The following is a 20,832-nucleotide window of genomic DNA, read 5'->3' as shown; positions in this document are numbered from 1 at the left end:
CATCCTATATTATTCATGTACAAGAGAAAAACTCAAAATCCAAATAATATAGTCTAATTATTTTCCCCACTGAAAAATTTACACAGAATTTTGCATGTTTTTATAACACTGATACTATAAAACTAAAAATAATTCTCTCTGGCTTTCATAGTATGGTTTTCTCAATGAGTGGAATAAAATAGGTAGTTCAAAACATAAACCTTCAGATTTGCTAGAATAAGTATGAATCACCCTTCTGACAGTTTGAATAGTTTTCTGAGTTTTTTTTAACCCTTTGAGTAGTACGAACATTCATGTATGTCCTCATGCCTCCTGACCATCCAGAGTAATATCGATTTATTTTAAAAATGTGTAAGGCAACACTAAAAAAGGCAAATGTATGTTCTTGTTTCCATAAATTGGTTATCAAACAAACATGATTTTAAGTTAATAAAACTGGAACTGGAACTAACTCCATTTTCTGGAAAAAAAAAAAACTCACTCCCAGGGGTCAGTGGGCATGAAAACAACTCACTACTCAAAGGGTTAAGAAATCAAGTTTTTTCTTTTTAAGGGCTCTGATTTTTAAATGAAAACAGAGTCACAATGTGTTATGCTCATCAGAGCAGCCAGAATGATCTTGTTTTTGTTTTTTTTAAATCTTTGTTTCTTTTTTATTTATTTATTTATTTATTTATTTATTCATCTTTTAGAGAGGAGAGGGAGAGACAGAGAGAGAGAGAGAGGAGAGACAGAGAGAGAAGGGGGGAGGAGCTGGAAGCATCAACTCCCATATGTGCCTTGACCAGGCAAGTCCAGGGTTTCGAACTGGCGACCTGAGCATTTCCAGGTTGATGCTTTATCCACTGCGCCACCACAGGTCAGGCTTGTTTTTTTTTATTTATTTTTTATTTTTTTAAAAAATATTTTCTTATTTATTTATTGTGGCAGAGACAGAGAGAGTCAGATAGGGACAGACAGACAGGAAGGGAAAGAGATGAGAAGCATCAATTCTTCGTTGCCGCTCCTTAGTTGTTCATTGATTGATTTCTCATATGTGCCTTGACCCGGGGGGCTACAGCAGATGGAGTGCCCCCTTGCTCGGGCCAGCGACCTTATACTCAAGCTGGTGAGCCTTGCTCAGACCAGATGAGCTCGTGCTCAACCTGGTGACCTCAGGGTCTCGAACCTGGGTCTTCCACATCCCAGTCCGAGGCTCTATCCACTGCGCCACCGCTTGATCAGGCCAGAATGATCTTGTTTTGTATGAAGAGCTGCAGCCTCTCCCATCATGAGGCCAGGGAAGTGGACAGAGGAACACCCTGGACGTGCCACCTGTCGGTCACTTCTGTCACTGTCACACTGCAAGGACAAGGGATGGTAGGGATCGTGTGTTGTTTAATTTTTTAAATTTCCTGGCCCCTGCTGGCGCAGTGCATGGAGCATGGACCTGGGACACTGAGGTCGCCAGTTCAGTCCCGGGCTTGCCTGGCCAAGGCACCTACGAGAAGCCACTGCACGTTGATGCTTCCCGCTCCCTGCCCCTTCTTTCTCTCTCAAAATCAATAAGTAAAATCTTAAATATATATATATTTCTTTCAGTGTTTTGGTTTCTTTCTTTTACTTTTTTTTTTTTTTTTTGTATTTTTCTGAAGCTGGAAACGGGGAGAGACAGTCAGACAGACTCCCGCATGCGCCCTACCGGGATCCACCCGGCACGCCCACCAGGGGTGACGCTCTGCCCACCAGGGGGCGATGCTCTGCCCCTCCGGGGCGTCGCTCCGTCGCGACCAGAGCCACTCTAGCGCCTGGGGCAGAGGCCAAGGAGCCATCCCCAGCGCCCGGGCCATCTTTGCTCCAATGGAGCCTCGGCTGCGGGAGGGGAAGAGAGAGACAGAGAGGAAGGAGGGGGGTGGGGGTGGAGAAGCAAATGGGCGCTTCTCCTGTGTGCCCTGGCCGGGAATCGAACCCGGGTCCCCGCACGCCAGGCCGATGCTCTACCGCTGAGCCAACCGGCCAGGGCCACAGGTCTTATGTTTAGATCTTTGATCCATTTTGAGTTAATTTTAGTACAAGGGGACAAACTGTAGTCCAGTTTCATTCTTTTGCATGTGGCTTTCCAGTTTCCCCAGCACCATTTGTTGAAGAGGTTTTCTTTTCTCCATTGTGTGTTGTTGGCCCCTTTATAAAAAACTATTTGACTATATATATATGTGGTTTTATTTCTGGGCTTTCTATTTTGTTCCATTGGTCTGAGTGTCTATTTTTCTGCCAATACCATGCTGTTTTGATTGTCGTGGCCCTATAATATAGTTTGAAGTCAGGTATTGTAATGCCCCCAGCTTCATTCTTTTTCTTTAGGATTGCTTTGGCTATTCGGGGTTTTTTATAGTTCCATATAAATCTGATGATTTTTTGCTCTATTTCTTTAAAAAATATCATTGGAAGTTTGATGGGAATTGCATTAAATTTGTATATTGCTTTGGGTAATATGGCCATCTTGACTATATTTATTCTTCCTAACCAAGAACAAGGAATATTCTTCCATCTCATTATATCTTTTTCAATTTCCCTTAACAATGGTTTGTAGTTTTCATTATATAAGTCCTTTACATTCTTTGTTATGTTTATTCCTATGTTATTTTTTTGTTGCAATCGTGAAGGGGATTATTTTTTTGAGTTGTTCTCAGATGTTTCATTGTTGGCATATAGAAAGGCTATGGACTTCTGTATGTTAATTTTGTATCCTGCGACCTTACTGTATTGGCTTATTGTTTCTAGTAGTCTTTTTGTGGATTCTTTGGGGTTTTCGATGTTCCCTATAGAATCTTAATTATTTATTCTTACTCAAAAATTTTCAATAGTGTACCATAATCTTCATAATAAAGACTAAATTCTTTAGCATTCAAGATGATATATGTGACATCAATCCACTTTTCCAGTCATATTTCCTGCCACCTACAGCAGTATTTTTCTAAAATAATATATATATCATTTTTAAAATGGAAAAAAAGTTGCTTAACTTTAAAAATATAGCCAGATCCTCATTTGAGAAATACTACTCTACTCAAATGCTGCAGACATTTGACCACACAGAGGCCCAAGAAATGATTAGGTCTTCCTGGCCCAAACCTATGACCCAGACAAACACCAGCACGGAAGCCTACTGACAGCAATGAACACCTGCAATATGCTTAGGATTTAAATCTCATCACTGAATTGAAAACACAACATTAAAAACCTCAAAGAAATTCCCACCCCAATGTACTTGGTCCAAAGAGTCAAGGGTTCAAGACAAACTCAAAGGGTGAAATCCAAGGTCCTTACTAGGGTGCACCGGGCTGTCAGGACCTGGTTCCTTTGATTCCTGCCTCATGTCCCCCACACCGTAGCTGGCCTCAGGGGTCAGGCCCCCATAGTTTTAGTTCTGCACTCAAACTCATCAAGGTTTATATGGCCTCTGAACACTTGGCTAGCTCTTACTACACTTCAGGGCTCACTCAAGAGTCACCTTGAGAAGCCCTCTCTGGTCCTGCTATTCCTTTGTGTTCACTTCTGTGACTGTACTTCCTAGAGCAGCAATCTCCCCCACTGAACTGAGTTTTCTGAGAATGTGGCCATATCTTACTCATCCTTCCAAACTGAGTTTTCTGAGAACTTGGCCATATCTTACTCATCCTTTCATTCCCAGTGAGTCCTGACAGTACTTGGCCAATAAGAAAGATATATTCACTGAATGAATGACCCCAAATTCCTAACTCCACCCAAATTAAACTATATGGAATTATGATATTTAAGATATGTTAACTGCATTCTTACATCATACCTGACTCTTTGGTCCTCAAAACGACCTATGAAACTGGTATTATTCTGACCCCATTTCACAGATGAGGAAACCACGGCTTACAGGTTACACAACCTAGATCATCTTGGCAGAACCCAGAATGCCAAGCAGCTTTTTATACATACTGCACATTAAACAAATATTTGTTGAATGAATAACTGACTATATATACTCCCTCAATTAACTTGGAAAAAACTATGGTACTCAGAGGTTCGCTGACACGTATGTATAGAGAGAGACACAAGGTAAGCTCTACAGCAGAGACACATCCACACAATGAGCTATGATGTAATGTTCTTTCTATTCCATCTATTCCCTCTTACGCTTTAAAACGTTACTGTGGTAAGCATCCTTCCACTATCGACACTGCAGGAACTTTGTGGTTTTGTATTTAATAATTAAATATGTAATCCCTTTACTTGTCAGGTCCTGTCATAGTGAGAGGTGTGGTAATGATGTCCCCAACTTTTAGATTCAAACGTGGCATAAGACGAGTCCCCATTGTTTCCTACACTACACAATGTCTAGACCCCAATATGTCAGTGCCCCTCTGCAGACTAAGTGATTCGGTTGCCACTTAAATTTACAACAGCTATTTGTGGAGGAAAAAAAAAAAGAAAAAGGAAAAGAAAAAGATCCAACCAAACAGACTTTGCAAAAATACTCTGCAGGTCCAACTTTTCAAAGAATAGTGTCAAATGCTATCTCTTCCATAAAATATTCTCTGATTCCCTTACTTGAAAGTACTCTTTTCCCCTAGAAATCTTAAGCATTAAAAAAAAAAATTTTCCCATTGATTTTGAGAAAGAGAGATAGGAAGGGGGGTGGGGAGAGCGAGGTGGGGTGGAAGAGAGAAAGAAAGAGAAGCACCAACTCATTTTCCGCTTAGTTGTTCCATTTAGTGGTGCATTCCTTAGTCGCTTCTTGTATGTGCCCTGACTGGGGATCAAATCTGTGCCACTGTATCCACTGAGTCACCTGGCCAGGGTCCTCAAGTAATTTTTTAACCTCACTTATGACCTGTATCCTTACATGGAGAGTACAATCTCTTTCGAGGACAGACTTGATATGTGATTTATTTTTTTTTATTCTCACAGTTCTTTCATAGATAAGTAGCATGAATAATTTGCTGAATGAATGAATGTTTAGTTAAAAAAGTGAACTCCTTGCAACATGGCTTCTTTTTTTTTTTTTTCAGAGACAGAGAGAGTCAGAGAGAGGGATAGACACGAACAGATAGGAACGGAGAGATGAGAAGCATTAATCATTAGTTTTTCATTGCTCATTGTGACACCTTAGTTGTTCATTGATTGCTCTCTCATATGTGCCTTGACCGTGGGTCTTCAGCAGACTGAGTAACCCCTTGCTCGAGCCAGCAACCTTGGGTCCAAACTGGTGAGCTTTTTTTTTTTTTTTGCTCAAACGAGATGAGCCTGCGCTCAAGCTGGCGACCTCGGGGTCTCAAACCTGGGTCCTCGGCATCCCAGTCCAACACTCTATCCACTGCGCCACCACCTGGTCAGGTGCAACATAGCTTCTTAAGCCAGTTCTTCCCTATAGTAGCAACAGATTAATTATCTTGCATAGAATTTCCTATAAAAATGTTAGAAATGGGCCCTGGCGGGTGGCTCAGCGGATTAAGTGTCGTCCTGGTGTGCCGAGGTCACGGGTTCGACCCCTGGTCAGATCACAAATGAGACGAAATCAATGAGTTCATAACTAAATGGAAAAACTAAGTGGAAGAAGTTGATGCTTCTCCCCCTACCCCATCAATGAAAAAAAAAAAAAGAAATGAGTTAAATTGATCAATAATGACTGAAAAAAAACTTCAATGGAGAATGTTGCTTTGTTCTTGCAAATCAGATGCACAGAGCAGACATGGCGGAATGTGAATACACAGAGCTGAAGGCCTGCCTGACCACCCTTGTCAGTGTCATACATGGGTGACTGTGTGTTAGGTTGCATAATGAGATGGCCCCAGTGAGGTCTAACTGCTGGTACATATAAGCAAAGAAGAAGAAAAGAAAAAATAAATGTGGGTTGGTTTAGGTATGGAAGATGCTTCAGCAGGATGGTAAATGAAAACTCTTTCACACCCCAAAGTGCACTGGTCCTTGCCATGCACCCTACAAATACGAGCGCCCCACGCTCCATAGTCTGGCTGCTTAGTATCTTTCAACTCAAGATACACCGTCCAGCTGTGGCTGAGGCTGAGGCTCTGAAGTCACAGACAGTAAAAGACACAGTAAATGATGACAGAGACAAAGCCAGGCCCCGTGTCTCCTGCTCCAGACTACTGCTCGGAACCGCAATGCCAGAACGAAGCAGACAGATGAAGAAGGTCCTCGTGGGACAACTGTTCCATGAAGTAGGAGAAAAGGGGAAAAGGGCCCCCCCACAAATGGCTATGAGCAGAAGGGTGTTTCACGATCATGAGGCATGAAGTTAAAGATCCCTATATTTTAAATCAAGTAGCTCCTATTTTTTTTTTGTATTTTTTTTCTGAAGCTGGAAACGGGGAGAGACAGTCAGACAGACTCCTGCATGCGCCCGACCAACCGACCGGGATCCACCCGGCACGCCCACCAGGGGCGACGCTCTGCCCACCCGGGGCGTCGCTATGCTGCAACCAGAGCCACTCTAGCGCCTGGGGCAGAGGCCAAGGAGCCATCCCCAGCGCCCGGGCCATCTTTGCTCCAATGGAGCCTTGGCTGTGGGAGGGGAAGAGAGAGACAGAGAGGAAGGAGGGGGGAGTGGAGAAGCAAATGGGCACTTCTCCTATGTGCCCTGGCCGGGAATTGAACCCGGGTCCCCCGCACTCCAGGCCAACGCTCTACCGCTGAGCCAACCGGCCAGGGCCAAGTAGCTCCTATTTGACTTCACATAAATTACGGGATTGAGTCGATGATGTGACCCCAGCAGAGACAGGGGCAGACATCTTGGATACAGTCCAGCTTCCTCTGGGAATCTTCATAATTTTAACCCATTAGTATTAAAATTCAAATGAGTCAAATACAGACACAATATCCATAATTTCATTCCTAGACTGTAAATGATCTACCAAATTGGAAGTAGAAACCCTAGAACAAATTTTAACTCTTTCCCATAACAGTCAATAAAATCACTCTGAAACATGTCTAAGTAGCTCTTCTCAGTCAGAAAACTCCTGACAAATGAAATTACTATGTGAGGTCAATAACGTAGTATTGACTTCATGCCTCCCCCCGAAATCCAACAACACTAATTAAAGAGACTAAAATCACCATTTCCCGCCTGACCAGGCGGTGGTGCAGTGGATAGAGAGTCGGACTGGGATGCAGAGGACCCAGGTTCGAGACCCTGAGGTCGCGAGCTTGAGCGCAGGCTCATCTGGTTTGAGCAAAAGCCCACCAGCTTGAACCCAACCAAGGTCACTGGCTCCAGCAAGGGGTTACTTGGTCTGCTGAAGGCCCACGGTCAAGGCACATATGAGAAAGCAATCAATGAACAACTAAGGTGTTGCAACGTGCAATGGAAAACTAATGATTGATGCTTCTCATCTCTCTCCATTCCCGTCTGTCTGTCCCTGTCTATCCCTCTCTCTGACTCACTCCCTGTCTCTGTAAAATAAATAAATAAATAAAATAAAATCACCATTTCCCAATATTTTTATATGAATTTATAAATGTCAACTGAAGCCAATGGAATGGGAAACACTTTAAGAACTCAAGATCCGATTCTTGGCTGAAGTCTAATTATACATTTACTAAATGTTATACAGCAGACACTTAATCCTAATCAACATTCCTTCCCCCTAACCAAAAACATGTATGAACAACTAACATACAGTTCTTCTCCTCAGTCTGTATGTGCAAGCCTAATGAAGTAATTAAGCCCAAGAAGGTACCAAAGACTGAGTCAGAAACTAAGAAGGAGAACCCAGTTTCACTACTAATTCGACAGACAATCCTAGGAGAGTCACACTTCCCGTTGCCCAGACAATATGAGGTGATTAAAACAATCTACCACAGAGCACTATCAGCACAGACTGAAAGCCTTCAATGTGCAACTAGTATTTGTGTCGTTTCGCAGACAATCAAATGACCATCAGGAGAAAAGGAAGAGAACAGGATGGCTGGGGTAGGGAGGATTGAGATATGGGAAGAGTAAAGTACTAACTTGGAATCTTCTCAAATCTACACGGGCGTTTCCCTGAAGCAAAAACAAGGCCCCAGTCATCAGCCTTATTGTTGCCACAGTGCTGCCTTCCCACACCACCCACATGGCCGCTTGGTTTCTGCAGACTGCAGAGAGCCAGGGAAATGTCACAGAGAGAAGGGGGGGGATCAGAGAGAGAGAGAGAGTGAGATACAAAGATATTGGCTAATTGATTCTAGATGTCCTACATACTGTCTTCCTTCTGTTGTATCCTATAAGCAGGACCTGGTGAGCTTAAGGACACTTGGCAGATATAGTGATTTGGCACCTGCTGTCCCAAATAAGTAGCATGTTTGTTCTGAAATATGCAGAACTGGATGCAGGTGTGACACAAGGCAAAAAGACTACATTCCAGCATCTCCAGGTACAGAATAGGACAGGTAAGCATGTGGGTCACAAGGGGAGCCGCAGCAGGCAAGCTGACTTCAGGTCAAAATTTCTAATTATAAAATATCTTCCACTTTAAAACAGGCTGAAGAGACTGACCAAGCAATGGTGCAGTATATAAAGCGTTGATCTGGGACGTTGAGGTCCCAGGTTTGAAACCCCGAGGTTGCCATCTTGAGTGCAGGCTCATCCGGCTTGAGTGCACGGTCGCTGGCTTGAGCGTGGGATCATAGACATGACCCAGTGATCACTGGCTTGAACCCAAAGGTCGCTGGCTTGAAGCCCAAGGTAGTTGGCTTGAGCAAGGGGTCACTGACTCAGCTGTAGCCCCCAGATTAAGGCACATATGAGAAAGCAATCAATGAACAACTAAGGTGTCACATCAAAGAATTGATGCTTCTCATCTCTCTCCCTTCCTGTCTGTCCGACTGTCTCCCACCCCTGCCTCTCTCTCTCCCCCAACCCCGGCCTCTCAGTCTCTTTCGCATTAAAAAAAAAAAAAGAAAGAAAAGAAAAAAGCTAAAGAAAAAATCCCTACATGAGTAATTACTGTAGTGCTCACTTATATTTTTACTAAAGGATTTGGATTCTTGGACGAAGATGTGCCATGTAAAAGGAACCTGCACTTCAAAGCCCTTTACTGCCTTGAAATCTCTCTTTCAGGTAAACTCAGTTACTACTAAATTTGTTAGGCCAGACTCAAAGCTCTGTGATCTAGCTTATAAGCAGCACAACTGGCTGAAATGACAGATTAAAAAAACCACTGTAGATGGAATTTCCAGGAAAGACCTAGAAGGAGGGTTACAGTGATACACCGTCAATGGACAAAGTTCTACAGAGGAGCTTATTGTTTTGTGACAGTGGCAGGGTGGAGAAGAAGGGGAATCTGACCAAAAAAAAAAAAGAAGAAAAAACAAATTCAAGTGACAGCACAAATCATGGCTAAACAGATATGGTGCTTCCAAGCTGTTCCATAAGACATAGGTTTCGCTACCAAACCAGGGCTTTCTCCCCTGGCCAAGTGTCTCCCTCGTCCGATCAGTGACAGAGCTCAGTCTCCCCCAGCACTGACTGCATTTTGGACGCTACATCTTGCTTAGACACTAGAGTGCACTCTGTGAAATGCTTCAAGTCAAAATAGCAAATCTTGCTAAAAAAATAAAATAAAAAGTTAAAACGTTTCAAGGAGAAACTCTTCTCACAATCAGACCCAGAACTGATTTTCCAAAGCAAACTCTCCAGCCGCCACGTAACGAATTTATTCCATGAGCAGCTAATTAAAGGCATTCCTCACAAATTTCCAGTCAAGGAAAGTGTCTTGCCATTTCCATTACTGATCAAACTGACTCCTATAGAGAAATAGGACTATTGTTCTGGCACTAAAATTTTAAATTTTCTTGAATAAATATGTATCGTTAAACTGTACACAAGGAAACCCCAGGAGTGGCATGAATGTCACTTCAGAAGCCCCCTGGCCACTCTGAGTTTCCTTAGGAGTCTAAGGATGGAACATGGCTCAGCCACAGCCATCAAGTTAGCCCTGGTGTGCCTGGCCTTGAGAAGTCCTTCTGCTTTGTTTTCAAGGTAACAATGCTTTCTGATTGCTTCTTCTATTCAGGCCGGGAGTATACACTTTTGTCTGAAATTTTCTGCCTATGTCTAATGGCAATGGCAAGTGAGACAGATACCTGACTCACTCCTCTCCCTCCTCCCTCCCATTCACACCGGCAACCTCAAGTTGTGAAACAAACCAAACCTGTCCCTGTTTAATGCAACCAAACATGGCAACACCTTACTTTAATGGTGCACTTGACTGATGCTTCACTAGAATGGAATCCCTATAAATGCAAGCAATATGCTTGGTCCCAAGCAAATTAAAAATTACTCTCACAATGAATTCCAAATATTATGCTTAGACAAAACAACAAACTGTTATTAAACCCATAAACCTGCATCCCACAAATGGTACACAGAAAGTCTTAAGTTCAAGCTACCAGAATGGCCACACCCATCTGACAGAAGGAAGGAAGCAAGGCTCAGAAATCCCTCACCGGGAGCTCCACGTGTTTTCTCAGCGACAAGGAGACAAAAGGGGAAGACAGATGGCAACAACACTGCATCCAGACACAGCCTGTCCCCCACCATGGTAGAGCTTCCCGGGGCTCTAGGCAGGCTCCACACTCTATTTTAACCCCTTTTCTTTTGTAACAGGAGACTGCATGACACACAAAACATCTGGCTCAGGACAATCCTTCAGAATGCCTTGGAGTCCCTTCTTAGAGCAGAGAGAATAGAATTAAAGACAGAAGCAAAAAGTGCTCTTGAGGACAAGGCTTTTCCTGGGGGGAACTGGCTGCACTGGCTTTGTCCTATCCCTGACTGCCCCTGTCCCTTCTCCACAGGCCAACGTCACACTGATGGCAAAAACTATGGGAAAAGGAAAACACATCTAGTGTGTTAAAACTAGTCTGGTCCTGGCCGGTTGGCTCAGTGTATAGAGCAGGGGTTGGGAACCTTTTTGGCTGAGAGAGCCATAAACGTCACATATTTTAAAGTGTAATTCTGTGAGAGCCATACAACGACCTGTGTACATTACACATTATCCAATAAAAATGTGGTGTTGTCCCGGAGGACAGCTATGACTGGCTGCAGCCACTCGCAATCATGAACATGAGTGGTAGGAAATGAATGGATTGTAATACATGGGAATGTTTTATATTTTTAACATTATTACTTTTTTTATTAAAGATTTGTCTACGAGCCAGATGCAGCCATCAGAAGAGCCACATCTGGCTCGTGAGCCATAGGTTCCCGACCCCTGGTATAGAGCATTGGGCTGGCATACAGACATCCCAGGTTCAATTCCCAGTCAGGGCACATGTAAGAAATGACCATCTGTTTCTCTTCCCCTCCCTCTCCCCCTTCTCTTCCTGTTTCCGGCCCACAGCCAGTGGCTGGATTGGTTTGAGTGTGGCCCCGGGCACTGAAGATAGCTTAGCTGGTTTGAGCATCGGCCTCAGGCGCTGAGGATAGCTCGGCTGATTCTAACATCGACCCCACAGCGTTGCCAGGTGGATCCTGGTCGGGTCACATGAAGGAGTCTGTCTTTCTAACTCCCTTCCTCTCACTTAAAAAATAAAAATAAACTGGCTCCGTCACCCCCAGAAAGATCATGCCACCAAAAAAAAAAAGACACAACTTCATCTGTCTGCGACAAAGCCGATCATAGTCTAAAAGGGCATGCTTCCTTCTGAAGGGCCAAGGAGGACAGAGAAAAGCAACCAGGTTTTACAGCAGCCTTGAAGGACAAACTCCCAGCTCTGCACATTCTTTTAAGCCACAGAAAGAAGCACAATACAAAAAAGGAGAATGAGATCCCACACCTAGCTTCTCTGGTGATGCTTACTCTGGCAGAAGCTCAGTGCAGGTCTGATGGGCATTCTCTGCTATTAATGTTTTAAAAATGACACAGGCAAATGGTAGCTACACCATGATCTACATTGCAGTGTAAGGATTTAGGAGTCTCTGTCAGAAAAAAACCTGCTAGATATTTTGTACCCCTGGGGTTCATTATATTTTTAAAAGATTTGCTTAACACAAATAGAAATTGCAGCTCCACATAGCTGATCAAAGCCACACCGAGCTGTGCTCTCAACTGCCGCTGTGTCCCCATTCGCCATGCTGTCGGGTGAACTCCAGTCCGGTACGTTCCAAGACCACGCCAGACAGCTGTTCCTGTTGGGGCCGCCCGCCTCACACGGCCCCTCAGACTTGGCTGCCCACTTTCCCTAGATTCCATACAACCCTGTTTTGGTTTATAATTTCCACTCCTCTGTAGTTGAACATCACTCATCCAACAATTAAGAAAAATTACTTCCTGGTAGCAAAAGTGCTAGAGGAATTTATACTAGCAAATCCATAATGCTACTCCACTAATAAGAACCTGGACACTCTGAAATACTCTCCCCTGTCAAGAACACTTTCTGTCCATTTCAAAGTCCAGATTCTTGCCTCCTCGGCTGGCCTCATTTTGACAACCACGTGCGTGGTGCTTCTCACGGGTACGGAGCAGGGACCACTGCCGCACTGCATGGGAACACAGGTAAGGTTCCTTTGTAGCAGGACCTAGCACAAAACAGGCATTCAGGGAAGTTAGTTCTCTCTTAGTAGCTGCTTTTTCCTCTATTTATTTTAGATCTTAAGGCTCTGAGAGGCCCTCACTTCCTATCACTAACCAAATCTCAGTGCTGTTGCAAACTATTAGATTGACAATCCAAGCAAGAAATTAAGCCCTAGGCCAAGATGGGCAGCCCATCCAGAATTACTCACTGGGCTTTGGAACTACTGAAATGAGCAGATCCCAATCTGTACATCATTTGTGTCTCCAAAGTTCATTTGCAAGGTAGCACGTAAACACACTTTTCCTTAGAAATCATGTTCTAGGTAGGATCTCAGGCTAGCCCACAAGAGCTTATTTAACCCACAGTACTGGTATCCTAGCTGGGATTGCCCGCAGTACCTTAGGCACAGCAGCACTCAGATACTTGCTGGACAAAATGATGAATTCCTGCAGCGGGGCTGGCGCACAGCTGACTGCGGGAGACATGGAGAGAGTGCCAGAGTGCGTCCATCTCATCTACCTCCACCTCCTTTCCGCCAGCCCACCCCAGTCCCTGCTTCCCACAGCGACCCCTGCCCTCCCTCCTGTCACACTCTGTGTTCCCTTCCCACAGTGAGTCCCCCTTCCTGCCTGACACACTCTGAGTGTGTTCCCTTCCCACAGCGACCCCTGCCCTCCCTCCTGTCACACTCTGTGTTCCCTTCCCACAGTGAGTCCCCCTTCCTGCCTGACACACTCTGAGTGTGTTCCCTTCCCACAGTGAGCCCTGCCCTCCTGCCTTACACACTCTGTGTCCCAGCTTCCCACAGCGACCCCTGTCCTCCCGCCTGACATACTCTGAGTGTCCTCCCTTCCCACAGTGACCCCTGCCCTCCCACCTAACACATTCTGTGTCCCCGCTTCCCACAGTGAGTCTACCCTCCCGCCTTATACACTCAGCGTCCCCGCTTCCCACGGTGAGTCCCACCCTCCCGCCTTATACACTCTGTCTCCCCACTTCCCAGTGAGTCCCCTCTCCTGCCTGACACACTGTGTCCTCGCTTCCCACAGTGACCCCTGCCTTACACACTCAGTGTCCCTGCTTCCCACAGTGACCCCCACCCTCCCACCTGACACACTGAGTGTCCTCCCTTCCCAGAGTGACCCCCGCCTTACACACTCAAGTGTCCCTGCTTCCCACAGTGACTCCCGCCCTCCTGCCTGACACACTCTGACTGTCAGCACCAGAGCACCATCCTTTAATGTTTCCGAGGTAACTGCTTCTTCCTGCCAAAACCCCTCCAGCAGCTGACCTCAGCGGCACATCAGGAGATCAGAAATCTGATTACTCACAATGCAATGTGCAGAGCCGATGCATTTTAGCTTGTCCAGAGGTTTCTGGCTCTCTAAAGGATGCATGACTACCCAAACAAATCCAGCTTGGTATAGAGCACAGAAAAGTGAATAAAACAGGTCCTCACAGCAGAGTGGGGTGCTGCCCAGCAGACTGCCTTTAAAATATTTCTGCTTTTCTAGGTGACATCTTTCTCCACCACCACTCTGAAAACTAATAACTTTTTACAAGTTCCATTACTTTTTCAAGTTTCCATGGTAACAGCACATATATGATCACATCAGTAAACGTGTACAGGGACAGTATAAAATGAGTCTAACCTTGACAGCGTTTCCCCCAAACCAGAACATAGAACAAGGGGTTCAAGATTCAACCTAATGTGCCCTCAAAATATAGTCACCTCCAAAGGGGACAGACACTACAAGGAGAATTTGGATGTCAACGCTGGCCCAGAATTCTGGTTTTCTTTACCCTAGCATGACCAAAAGGGTCTGTTAGTTACCTTAAACAACAACAACAGCAAAAACAACAAAAACCTGTAAGGGGTAGGAGGGCATGCCACCTATCTCCAAGAAACCCTAATATTTGTGGGGGAGAATGAACTGGAATTATGAACCAATAAACGTATCCTGAATTAGAACAAGAAAGTGGATACTTGTAGAAAATAATCTACACAGGATTCTGCGTGCACATGCGGTTGCTCCAGCTGCCCTGAGGCATCAACTACTTTAAGTGTAAGAGCAGAAAACATCAACTTGGCCAGGGAAAGCAAAAATCCACATCCTTAATTCCAATTCACACTTGAAGTTGATGCCTGGTAGCTGCTTCTAAAGGTAGCAAGCAGCCTCATTAAGAAACAGCACTGGCCCTGGCCGGTTGGCTCAGTGGTAGAGCATCGGCCTGGTGTGAAGGAGTCCCAGGTTCGATTCCCGGCCAGCGCCCATCTGCTTCTCCACCCCTCCCCCTCTCCTTCCTCTCTGTCTCTCTCTTCCCCTCCCACAGCCAAGGCTCCATTGGAGCAAAGTTGGCCCGGGCGCTGAGGCTGGCTCCTTGGCCTCTGCCTCAGGTGCTAGAGTGGCTCTGGTTGCAACAGAGCGATGCCCCGGAGGGGCAGAGCATCGCCCCCTGGTGGGCATGCCGGGTGGATCCCGGTCGGGCGCATGCAGGAGTCTGTCTGACTGCCTCCCCGTTTCCAACTTCACGAAAAAAAAAAAAAAGAGAGACAGCACGGCCCCCTCCAGTAGCAGGAAAACGCTTAAAAATCAAGTCAGCCCTGGGCTGGGTGTCTGGAAGGGAAAATGAAACTGAATTTACCTACAACAATTAACAATGCTATTAAGGCTACTTAAGACATGCCTCCAACAATATTTCTCTTCAGTACAAATATGCTGAAGGCTTCTAAATGAAACCAGCCATTATCCATGCCCGTCATCTCAGTTTTCATTACTCCCATCCTGAGTGACACATCAAACAAACAAAGCACCCTGCCCATATGTAGGCCTCTCTGCCAAGAGCTCCTCACACTCTGACAAGTGTTTATTAGTCCTGACAACACTCCCCACAAAGAAAACTGGCCACTATAGGCTTTTTCTTTTTCTGGGGGAGTAAGGGGAGAAAACAAAACTAGTGAATCAAAGGACTAACTCAAGGTCACAAATAAGTCAGAAAAGTGAACTCAGGACTTCCATGTGCTAACCCACCTCCTCCTCGATCCTTAATGGGTCCCTAATAGCTGTATTTCCCTACTTTGCTATAAGAACAGAAATACCTGCAGGGCCCCAGGCCAACTCTTCTTAAAGGCTATTACTGGCCAGCACACTGAGTCCTATTATATTTAATTTCAAAATTACTGTAACAACAATTACATAAAATTGAAAAGTTTACTTTTCCTTCTAGCAGCTCCTCTGGGGTGAACTTATTGTTTGATCAAGCACCACTCTCTGGACCAAGCAGCCCGAGGACACCTGCATGGGAACCAGTGGTCAGCAGGGAGCCTTTCATGCAATAACAGGGACTCAAGCTTCCTTCCAGACTGGCCGACACCAGTCACTGTCTCCCGCAGATTTAAGGCACACTTTTGCCTTAGACATGATGACCACGATAGGAAAGGAAAGCAATTATAATAAATTTTAACATGTTTCTCAAGAATCCTGTCATATACGTTTTCGAAAGCAATCCTAGGCAGTAGAAAATAAAATTCTGCAATATTTTAGCATATAATACAGTGTAAGCTAATGAAAAGAAATAAATATTAGAACTCTAATCATTTAGCGAAGAGAGGGACTCTACTAAAAGGGAAAGGCAGAAACGACCTAAGACTATGCTTAATTCTTCTTAAAATGTACGAAAAGTTCCAATAATCCAGATGACCACGTGAACTAGAGGCAATTCTGCACCTCTAAACGTCCACGATGGAAGAATCTTAAAGGAGTCTTCAAAGGGAACAAAAAACAGACCACTGCTAATGACACTTGTATTTAAGCACCTTTCTGAAGAAACTCCAGTGCTTCACAGACATTGTTCCAATAACCCTTACAGCATGCCTGAGGGAAGGAGCAGACAGGCATGATGCCCACTTCGCAAACAGAGGAAGCAGCATGGCGGCGAGGGGTCAGACAGCAGGCCACACGGTGAGCAGGGGCGGCCCGCCCCACCCCCGCCCCCTCTGTGGGGTTGTGCACTGCACTTCACGGGTTGACAAAAACTATCTTTTTTGGAGGAAGGAGAAGAGAGAAAGGGGAGAAGGAGAGTTGCAGAACAGCTGGGGAAAAGCTGGACTTTCAGAAAATAAAAAACTGGAGAGAAAGTAAAAAATCCCACTGGAATTGATCAATAGGAAGAAAGCGCAAGGCCGATGAAATAAGAGCTATTCCTTTTTCCGGGGTCCTGGCCCATCTTCCTGCACGTCAGGACTGACAGCTCCAACCTATCTTCTTAGCTGAGCTCATCCTCCCTATTTCTTAGCAAAGAAATGAAAGCATGCCCCTCTGTAAAACACATCAGCTGTCAATCATCAAGTTCCTCCCATCATCCTCAGCGCACTGGGAGTACAGGGAGCCCTGGGCCTCACTACCTACCTTCGCTTCATCATTAATGTCCCAAGTGAAGGAGATGGCATTGTAAGCAATCTCCTCGATGTTACTGATGGTGTTGAAGCTCTCCTTATAGTCAGCTGTGTAAGAGATGAGAAGAAAAACAATGTTGATGTCTCATTCCAACATGAGATTGTAGCAGTTGACAGTACCAGTTTTTCATGTTATCACCTCTAGATAAACCTAACATTCTGTTGGATTTAAAGAAGTTAAAAAAAAAACACAAAAAAACGAAGGAAAAGAATTTTTGTATAGCAGAAAGCTTTGATATATTTAATTTTACCTCATTATGTCAATATTAGGATATTTAGGTCTAAAAAACGTTTAAATAATTGTTCCAAAGTAACAAAACTAGTCCAGAGAACAAGGAATAGAACTCAGTTCTTTTCATTCTTTTGAAGAGAACCATGAACATCGTTAAGAGGCAAAGAAAAGGAGTGACACTAAGGTTAAGAACCATCTTATGACAGAAAACAGTTTATTTTTATTTTTTTTATTTATTCATTTCTTAGAGAGGATAGGGAGAGACAGAGAGAGAGAGAGAGAGGAGAGACAGAGAGAGAGAAGGGGGGAGGAGCTGGAAGCATCAACTCCCATATGTGCCTTGACCGGGCAAGCCCAGGGTTTTGAACGGCAACCTCAGCATTTCCAGGTCGACACTTTACAGAAAACAGTTTTATAAGAAAATTATACATAGGACAAGAATTGAGATTCTCACAGTCACTTCACTAATGGGGTTTACACGGCTGGCTGCTCTACCTGGGCGATGAGTCTCTGGGTCTATTTACAGAGAGCCCAGCACGCGCTGGGCATGGAGGAGGGAAAGCCTGTCGGGTAACTACATATAAGCGGTATCTTCTTTTATTTGGTGACTGTTTGTTTTCCTCTACCTTACTATCATCTCCAAATAATCAGACTCTCATAGAGGTGTCACCCTTCAAAAAATCGGCAGATCTTTTAAAAAGTAGGACACTCTTATGTGAGCAGGCTATAGAGCTCCGGCCCTGGTGTCACGTGGAAAGCCACCGCATGGGGCACAGGTCCTTACGAAGAAAGTAATGTTAAAAGCACTGATTCCAGGAGGCCAAGGACACTGGAACAGATCAGTAGCTGGCATAAAAATTCAAATGCTTTCGGCAGGAAGCTGATCACTGCCAAAAATAACTGGATTTAGAAAACTGGATGCTTGCACCCCCGGGAAGAAAAGCAGACTCTGGAGCCGCTCACCGATGTCAATGCATCTTTGTTTCGCTGTGTGCTGCCGGGAATGCCAGTATTTCCAGTGCCTTAACTGATCCTCCCGGCTTTTGTCCTCGGCGAAAACCACCATGATCACACTCTACAGGAGAATCCAGGACAACACAAAGACAATACAGGGTGAGTACTGGTGGGGAAATTTTTCAACATTAGCTTTTGCAGGTAAGGAGTAAAACTGCCATTTTAAGTCTTTGAGCTCTGCTTCAGACCTGGAACTGTGAAGCTCTGACAGCCTCCCCAGGGAATTCCACCGAGTGCAGAACTTACCCGCACTTTGCTGATGGGGTGGTGGATCCCCTCGCTGCTGCTCACCTCCTTCAGGGTGACAGGGTAGAACTGGCCTTTGTTCAAGTATGTCATGGTGCTGTCTCCCGGCTTCTGTCGAAGCGACTTTGAGGCTTCTAGTGTGTATTCAAAGTTGTTCCTAAAGAACAAAACAATCACAGATCTCTTATCCACTCCCTCGGAAGCTTCCCATCTGCCTTAGTTCAATCTTGAAATGCTTCAGTGTGAATTTATGAAAATAGCAGGCTACCAAGAAACATCCAACTGATCATGTCCTATGATAAATAGTATTTGCTACTTTCTCTGTCATAAATATAACCTCAGCAAAGTAGAAATTCTCAAATCTCACGGATATGGGACAATAATATGCCTACTAGAAGTTCTATGAAGAACTGTTAATAATTAGACTTTGGAGTCTAAGAATATTTATTAAAGATACTAACAGATGAAAATGACATTGGAAGGAAACCTCACAAGACATGCTACCGGCCAAGGTGTTTACCCAGCCAAGGTTGCCAACAGGTGCCTGGCACTCCTCCTATTAAATTCAATTTGGTCAGCACAGCACTTTTTTGTTGTTTTTACTTGTAATTTAAATGTCTTTAAATGGTACTTCACAATTCTCCCCATTTCTTATTATCCTAGAGTACCATCCGTATATCCCCCTGAAGTTGTTTAATAACCTGCCCAAGACGGGGTGGCAAATTACACCTATTTTATAAATAAATTTATTTTTGCAAATAAAATGTAAAAACCTACTGGCATAGGGCCAGGCCCTGTGCTGGTAGTTGCGACAGGGGCTGTCGGTCCACAGAGCCTGAAACACTTACTATCTGATCCTTTGCAGGGAGAGTCTGCCAAACCCCATCCTATATCCTAAAGGCATCGAGCCTGTGACTCCCGCACCTTGAGGCAGGTCTCCAAGGGAAGTCTTGATTCCCATAACATCCTGGACTTTAAAAGAAAACCTCCTTTTTTTACTTCAAAACATACACACACAGAAAAAAATACAGAAAACAAAACTATAAAATGAAATTCTAAACTCTTTCAAAAAATATCTGAAGATGTTTATGTATTATGTTCATAATGCACTTAGAAAATATTCTTAGTCCCGGTGGGAGATAACCATTTTGTGAGGTTTAAAGGAAGAAGTTATCAGGTCAGAGCAAGTTGACTTCGTTGATCATTAATGAGGCTAATTAAAAAAGAAAAGCCTTTATTCTCCTGATGTTATTCCTCAATTCTCTCGGAACTGTCCCCTTTTGGAAACAGGAGGGACCTCAGAGATCTAACTTAGTGTCTTCATCTCTTCTTTAGATTCCATTCCACCACCATCACAGAAAGAAACCGAAGGAGAGAAAAAGCACCAACACCGAGAATTAAAGGACACATGACACACAGCTCAGAGTTCAAAACTGAATGCACAGAAGCAACTGTCCTCCCACAGAGAAAGGCGTTACTGTCACAGTAACTGCAGTGACACACAGGGGAAAGCCCACTCAAGCCACCTCTGATTTTTCAATACCAAATCAACAAAAAAGAAATTAAGTCATAAAAGCTGAAAGTTAAAAATCGAATTAAAAGACAACGATTACCCAGAAACACTGTCAAAAACATAGTCTTCTGAATTCATGCCAGGCATCCGCAGACTGAGGTCCGAAGGGAAGAAAACCTGAAACATCAATGCAATGAGCCACGACTAGTAACTGGTTGTCAGGCTTACTAAAGACCAATGTCTGGTGCAGCAGCAGGGCCTGCAGCTCACAGCAACCCACTACTTTCAACATTTGTTCGAAAATAAAAATTTTAACTCTTTGAAAACTTAAAAAAAAGAAAGTTAAAAAGAAAAATATCCATTTTATATGCCACTCAAATTAAAACAATCTATGTAAGTACTCCTACAAAGTGCTTCTCCACTAATTCCCTTTCCTGTCTTTCCCACACACCCTAATTCTGTTCAAATTCTAGAATCATGTGGGTTTAGCAGTCAGCACTGTCACTTACCAAGTTAAGACAGGCTATCAAGGTCACGCAGGGCCAGGTAGACTGCGGCACTTACTCAGGAGAGGTTAGTACTCTACCCCTAATTCCACAGGCAGATAGATATATTCCCCAACCCTCACCCAAGCATTCAATACAATCTTAAACATCTTCAGTTCCCTAACTTGTACCCGAATGAGGTGTTCATCACCACAAAACCCTCACAAGTATTTGCAGTTCGTTTGTAAATTTCACACACTGTATCTGTCACCAAGATCCACCTGCCTCCCTGACAGTACTCCCAACCAAGAAACTCCATGCAGATCAATAACGTTTGATTGTTTTCTATGAAGGCCAG

At 44.3% G+C, this 20,832-nt stretch overlaps 1 protein-coding gene across 3 annotated transcripts in view; it reads right to left on the bottom strand.

The window, feature by feature from the left end:
• The window catches only part of GRHL1 (grainyhead like transcription factor 1), a 66,000-nt gene that overhangs the window by 34,176 nt on the left and 10,992 nt on the right, over positions 1 to 20,832 (bottom strand). For all 3 annotated transcript variants that reach the window (XM_066234611.1, XM_066234612.1, XM_066234613.1), the window contains exons 5-8: positions 20,090 to 20,166; positions 18,477 to 18,633; positions 18,180 to 18,291; positions 16,938 to 17,032 (exon numbers count right to left, since the gene is read on the bottom strand). In XM_066234611.1, coding sequence (XP_066090708.1) covers positions 16,938 to 17,032; positions 18,180 to 18,291; positions 18,477 to 18,633; positions 20,090 to 20,166 — 441 coding nt within the window. The remainder of the gene's footprint in view (positions 1 to 16,937; positions 17,033 to 18,179; positions 18,292 to 18,476; positions 18,634 to 20,089; positions 20,167 to 20,832) is intronic.

This window comes from Saccopteryx bilineata, chromosome 6 (genome assembly GCF_036850765.1).
Source record: "Saccopteryx bilineata isolate mSacBil1 chromosome 6, mSacBil1_pri_phased_curated, whole genome shotgun sequence".
In the NCBI taxonomy this organism is placed as follows: domain Eukaryota; kingdom Metazoa; phylum Chordata; class Mammalia; order Chiroptera; family Emballonuridae; genus Saccopteryx; species Saccopteryx bilineata.
This window is presented reverse-complemented; position numbering and strand designations above follow the sequence as displayed.